This window comes from Anabrus simplex, chromosome 1 (assembly GCF_040414725.1).
Source record: "Anabrus simplex isolate iqAnaSimp1 chromosome 1, ASM4041472v1, whole genome shotgun sequence".
Classification (NCBI taxonomy): Eukaryota; Metazoa; Arthropoda; class Insecta; order Orthoptera; family Tettigoniidae; genus Anabrus; species Anabrus simplex.
The window spans coordinates 437,203,455-437,210,016 of NC_090265.1; the positions used below are offsets into that span (position 1 = coordinate 437,203,455).

General features: G+C 42.3%; 1 protein-coding gene across 1 annotated transcript in view; it reads left to right on the forward strand.

Moving 5' to 3' along the window:
- Positions 1 to 479: 479 nt before the first annotated feature.
- The window catches only part of LOC136871971 (carboxypeptidase N subunit 2), a 182,317-nt gene continuing 176,234 nt past the window's right edge, over positions 480 to 6,562 (forward strand). The window contains exons 1-2 of the mRNA XM_068227156.1: positions 480 to 682; positions 1,899 to 1,960. Of these exons, the coding sequence (XP_068083257.1) occupies positions 480 to 682; positions 1,899 to 1,960 (265 nt within the window). The remainder of the gene's footprint in view (positions 683 to 1,898; positions 1,961 to 6,562) is intronic.

A 6,562-nucleotide genomic window follows, 5' to 3' on the forward strand; every position in this document is an offset into this window, starting at 1 on the left:
GCGACTGCAGATGATTTCATTAACATTTCCGAACATAGTGGTGAAGTTCAAAATTAAGTGTAGTTAAATGTACTGATCATTTGTACTTCACTCTGGTCTCAAATTATAGCCAGACTGAGTGGCTCGGTTGGCACAGCGCCAGCTTCCTGAGCCAATGTCGGTAGGTTCAGTCCCAGCACAGTCTGGTGGCGTTTGAAGGTGCTCAAAAATACTAGTTTCATGTCGGTATATTCACCCGCACATAAATGAACTCCTGCGGTACCAAATTTTCAGCATATCGGCATCTTCGTGAACCGTACAAATAGTGGAACGTATTCTTCTTCTTATTCTCATTATTATTATTATTATTATTATTATTATTATTATTATTATTATTATTATTGTCTTCTAGCCCTTGGTGCTCATCTCTCGTCATGGCAAGAAACACTGTGACGCTCACACTCAATTGTTCGACAAAATATCGAACACCTTTCGTTAGAATGCGTCGGTGGTATGGATGCTATCCAAGTCATCTACACAGGATCAAGGTCTTCGACAACCCTCACTACCCAGAAGACCCTGGAGAAACAGTCGACTTGAACCACATCATACTGTCCTGTAAGAAGTACTCCCAACAACAGAACCATCTGTACTCTTCTTCGGTGAAGTTAAATATCCGTCTGTCCGACTCGTTGGCTGAATGGTCAGCGTACTGGCCTTCAGTTCAAAGGGTCCCGGGTTCTATTCCCGGGTGGGTCGGGGATTTTAACCTTCATTGGTTAATTCCAATGGATCGGGGGCTGGGTGTTCGTGCTGTTCCCAACATCCCTGCAACTCACACATCACACATAACACTATCCTCCACCACAATAACACGCAGTTACCTACTCATGGCTGATGCCACCCACCTTCATCGGAGGGTCTGCCTTACAAGCGCTGCGCCCGGCTAAAAATAGCCACACGAAATTACTATAATACCCCACTGCCAACTTCTGTTGCCATCCTGTTATCAAATATTACTCCACAATTATAGGCTGTAATTTGCCAATATTTATCAGACTGTAATATTAATTTATAAGATATGACTTTCTCTTTTCAACCACGAAATGTATGTAACATAAATGTATGCTCACTCTGTAAATGTTGGCCGCATGGTCTTCCGAGGCCTAACGCCAATATAATATTTTTTTTTAAACAACACCTTTCGTTACATTGCATCCCTGTGAATGTTGCTAGTTATACTCCAGAGTACTTAACACGGTTCCTAATTTGAGCAAACAATCAATTTATTATTCTTATTTAAGTTACTAGCATGTGCATATGGCTTGATCCGCGTTCATTAATTCAACCGTTGAATGTCTCTGAACTATTTATTTAAACACAAAACAATAATTATTCTTATTAGCTCAAATCGTTTTTACATAAATTGCATGAAAAAACTGTTAACTTTTAATATACTGTATATTGTTAATATCAGTGCTTAAGATACCGGTTTGGTCGGTGGTACTAATAATATTAGAACAATATTAAAGATCATATATGAAAAACAACTTTTCCTTCTAGAGTTTCCGGCTAAAATGTGTCATTCCATTTGGGGCTAAGATATACAGGCTGTAACAAAAATATGCGGCACAAATTGCAGGAACATTCCTCACACGTAGACGAAGGAATTATGTTATATGAACTTGGGTCCGGAAACGCTTTGTTTACATGTTACACCTTATTGTCTCCAACTCATTAATCATGGGAAACAGACGAGAACAGAACGTTAGAATCATGGGGAACATTCACTCTTGGTTTCGTCTGGTTAGGGTGTCATTATTAAAGGTGTACCGCCAGTTTTTTGTTTTGATTTACAAGTCCCTGTTGCCATGCGACATACTTCATTGCTTGTTTACGGGTAACATCAACTGTTTCAGTGATCAGTACGACTTTGGCAAGAAAGTATCAGAGCTCACGGAGGGCGCATTGAACATTTTCTGTGAGAAAGGGTTTCATGCTGCTACGTTCAATTCTTGTGTGTTTCCCATGATTAATGAGTTGGAGAAATGAGGTGTAACATGGAAACAAAGCATTTTTGGACCCATGTTCATATAACATAATTTCCTTGTCTATGTGTAAGGAATGTGTCCTGCAATTTGTGCATTACATATATGTTACACCCTGTATAGTACGTTTGTCCTTCCAACTCTTGAACAATCCACGTGCAGTTCAGCACGGCAGAAGCACTGTTTCCGAAGATCGAGTCCTACAACATTAAGCGATTGCCTTTGTGCCTTTTTCATGCACGTAGCGAAACTCAAACGTGTGACTGCAGACGTATAAATTGAATCAGTCTATCCGAAGGGATGATTTCAATCCGAGGAATGAATACTACCGCGGCATGTCCACTCATGATGGTGGCTTCAACAATATTCTGCATCAATTTCTTGACAGAGAGTCATGTTCCGTTGCAGAGGGAAAGATAATGTATTTACCTGAGAAGGATTATCGGTGCAAAAATTGTCCGATCGAAGATGTTAGAGCGTGCTCCAGATGACGTGACTCCAAGTTGTTCGAAAGCTCTGTCGTGCAGTTGACAGCCTCGTCTGTACCATGAAATGTCGTGCCCATAGACTTGTAAATTTGTAGAACACGAGGTAATTCTTGTAAAATTCCTTGGTGATGATGTTAACAGGTTCATTTCTTGGAGCAAGATTTGCTCTTTGACACAGCCATGCGTCATCGGTGAAAGTTTGTGTGCACGTATGTTAACATCGAGATCTTTGCGTGCCGTCGATTTGGCTCGGAATCGCACACATACACACAGACAAAGAATTCCGGATATCACGGACTGAACAAAAATGGCTTCCTGTGCCTATGCCATGGACATGAAATGGCACCTTGACTATTATATCGTTACTGTTGTGCCAAAACTGCGAATGTGACAATGCTCATACTATCCATTATATCACTTAAGGCTGGTCACGCCACATATTGATGTGCAGTCTGTCAGATAAATTGTCGCTGAGTTCATTTCCCTACGCAAGTTTGTAATGAAAAATGAACCTTTCTATACCGAAGGTCCGGCGTCTTGGCTGAATGGTCAGAGTAGGAGCCTTCGGTTCAGAAGGCGCCGGGTTTGATTCCCGGCTGGGCCCATGATTCTAACTGCTTGAAGTTAATTCCTCTTGCTAGGGGCTTGATGTTCGTATTCGTCTCAATTCGCATACACCTCACCACAGTACCAAACACTGCAGAAACAAGCAACATTCCTCCAGACAGGATTTATGGCAGGAAGTCCTAAAACTGGACCAATTCCAATTCCAAGCGAAATTCGCGCAGATTGCCACTCTTCAACGTCCTTTTTCTCCCGGATATACTCGCAGGACGAACTTTTGTGAGATACAATTTTTTATTGCTGGCATGTGAGGAGTCGCGCTGCGACGCCCGAGTGCGCGAATTTCGCTTCACCCTGTATACACTTACTAGCACAACGTACACGCCAATAGTTGGCGAACCAGGTTGAGTGACTCAGACGGTTGAAGCGCTGGATTTCTGCCCCCAACTTGGCAGGTTCGATCCTGGCTCAGTCCGGTGGTATTTGAAGGTGCTCAAATACGTCAGCCTCGTGTAAGTAGATATATTTGCACGTTAAATAACTCCTGTGGGACTAAATTCCGGCACCTCGGCGTCTCCGAATACCGTAAAAGTAGTTAGTGTTACGTAATGGCAATAATATTATCATTATTAATATTTGACGATGTCAGTGATTTCTGTTTCTACCCTACTTTGATGTGTAATGTGGTAACAACCTTCGCATGCTATGGACTCCAGTCTGAATTAGCAGGGCCTACCGACTAGTGGCGAAATGTCCAGACGAACAGCCGGTGGCTAGTCCGGAACGCATGTTTTAATACATAAAAAACGAAATATCCCGAATACCATTGCATTGCAAAGAAAATGCACATACCGAGCTCGATAGCTGCAGTCACTTAAGTGCGGCCAGTATCCAGTATTCGGGAGATAGTAGGTTCGAACCCCACTGTCGACAGCCCTGAAAATGGTTTTCCGTGGTTTCCCATTTTCACACCAGGCAAATGCTGGGGCTGTACCTTAATTAAGGCCACGGCCGCTTCCATCCCACTCCTAGCCCTTTCCTGTCCCATCGTCGCCATGAGACCTATCTGTGTCGGTGCGACGTAAAGCAACTATAAAAAATGCATAAGGCCACCTTTGTATTTAAAAAAATAAGTACATATGCTGGGCTTTATTTGATGATACTACTCACCATTTCCCCGTAAATTTTGGTTTTTATCGGATGAAAAATGGCCAAGTTCATGCATATTAATAACCACCAATTAGAAAAGATTAATTATTGAAAAATTAGAATAGGCTTATGTTTTAATTGGATATCTGAAGTATATCCATACCAAATTTCAAATCAGTTAATACGGTAGTTTAAGATGAATGAGAGAAAAATTAAGAAATACCATCTCATTTAAAACTGTTACGCGATTTTCAAAGTAAGTTCGCAAATATTACAAAGGTGCTTCAAAAAATTTTTTTTTGCTAGGGGCTTTACGTCGCACCGACACAGATAGGTCTTATGGCGACGATGGGATAGGAAAGGCCTAGGAGTTGGAAGGAAGCGGCCGTGGCCTTATTTAAGGTACAGCCCCAGCATTTGCCTGGTGTGAAAATGGGAAACCACGGAAAACCATCTTCAGGGCTGCCGATAGTGGGATTCGAACCTACTATCTCCCGGATGCAAGCTCACAGCCGCACGCCTCTACGCGCACGGCCAACTCGCCCGGTGCTTCAAAAAATAAGGTGACAAGACCTCGCATACAGAAATTTTATTTTACAGGCGAAGATATACTGATACACAGTATGATACGTATTGCTATTCAACATTTTCACCATTCTTGTCCAAGCACTCGTTCCAACGGTACACCCAGATATCAGTACCGGCATGGAAGAAATAGGTGTTCACTCTTTGAAGCCGCGTCATCGCAGCATGCATGCTAAACGGCCACGTCGTCGTTGAAATGCATACCTCCCAGGTGCTTCTTCAACGGTTTGAAGAGATGGAAATCCCTGGCTGCCAGTTCGGGCCTGTAGGGAGAATGGTTCAAATGGTTTATGTCCTAGTCCGGGAAGCACACTGAATGCTGCCAGTCACACACTCGAGTGGTTGTGGGCAGGATTTCGCAGTAAACGTTGTACTGTAGACTTCTCTCAGCAGGCGTCGTGTTGCTACACGATAACGCCAGAACACATGCAGCCAACAGTACGTGTGAGCTGTTACGGCACTTTCAGCGGGATAGTGGTGATTGTGATTATTGTTTTAAAAGGAAGTACAACTGGTCCACTATCGTCTTCCGGTGGGGACGTTGGAGGAGGGGGTGGGAGAGAGGTACTGTACCATCCTCTCTTCTATCCCGAATTGCCGGGCTGAGTGGCGGAGACGGTTGAGGCACTGGCCTTCTGACCCCAACTTGGCAGGTTCGATCGTGGCTCAATCCGGTGGTATTTGAAGGTGCTCAAATACACCAGCCTCGTGCCGGTAGATTTACTAGCACATAAAATAACTCCTGCATAACTAAATTCCGGCACCACGGCGTCTCCGAAAACCGTAAAAGTAGTTAGTGGGACGTAAAGCAAATAACATTATTAATATTATTATTATTATTATTCTATCCCGAATTACCACTCAATGTTTTCCATTTCTTCGCACCGTTGAAGAAGCACCTGGGTCGTAAGCGGCTAGCCATTATGCCGAGATGACGTGACTTCAGAGCCTGGGCGCAGATTTCTTTCATGCCTGCATCGATGCTTTCGTGTACCACTGGAGCAATTGCTTGCATACCAATGTTGAATAGTAATGTGTGTCACTGCCCCGTTGCTGTGTATCCATATATCTGCCTGTAAAATAAAGGTTCTCCGTTCGAGCCCTTATTACTATCTTTCCTTGAAGCAACATTGCATATTTTCAGGTCAATATCTTAAAACAATACCTAGCTGAATGGAGTTATCATTATCATTTAATCCCACACCTCTTATAACAAAATCATTTCCAACTTGATATTCTGAGACCAACTTTCAGTCTGGTACAGATAGTTTCGTGCGATGATACCAGAACATAACTCTAGAATTTAAAATAACCCTGATTTAAAGCGTTACAAAGAAATGTTACAGACTTTAGCTGCTACTACTACTACTACTACTACTACTACTACTACTACTACTACTACTGTTCGAATTTCAAATTTCTTTAGCATTTTACAATAGTAAACTAAAAATATAAGCGAAGTGGTACATGTTATTTCAATTTCTACCGGACTTTTGGGTAGCTTTTTAAGTTTTTAGCATTCTTAAATTTGCCCTGTTGAGGTCAATTAGGAAAGATAATTTACTAAGGAGTGTTCTTGATAAAGAAATCATCTGCACAACACGACGTACTTTCCTACGCTCGGCAAATCATAGAATGCCAACGTGTCCCCTACCCCCTTCATATCAATAAATGTATGGCATCATTATGCTCACGAAACCATTGTACCTGATCTAGGAGTAAGCTACTACGCTATTTTTCGCAAACAAC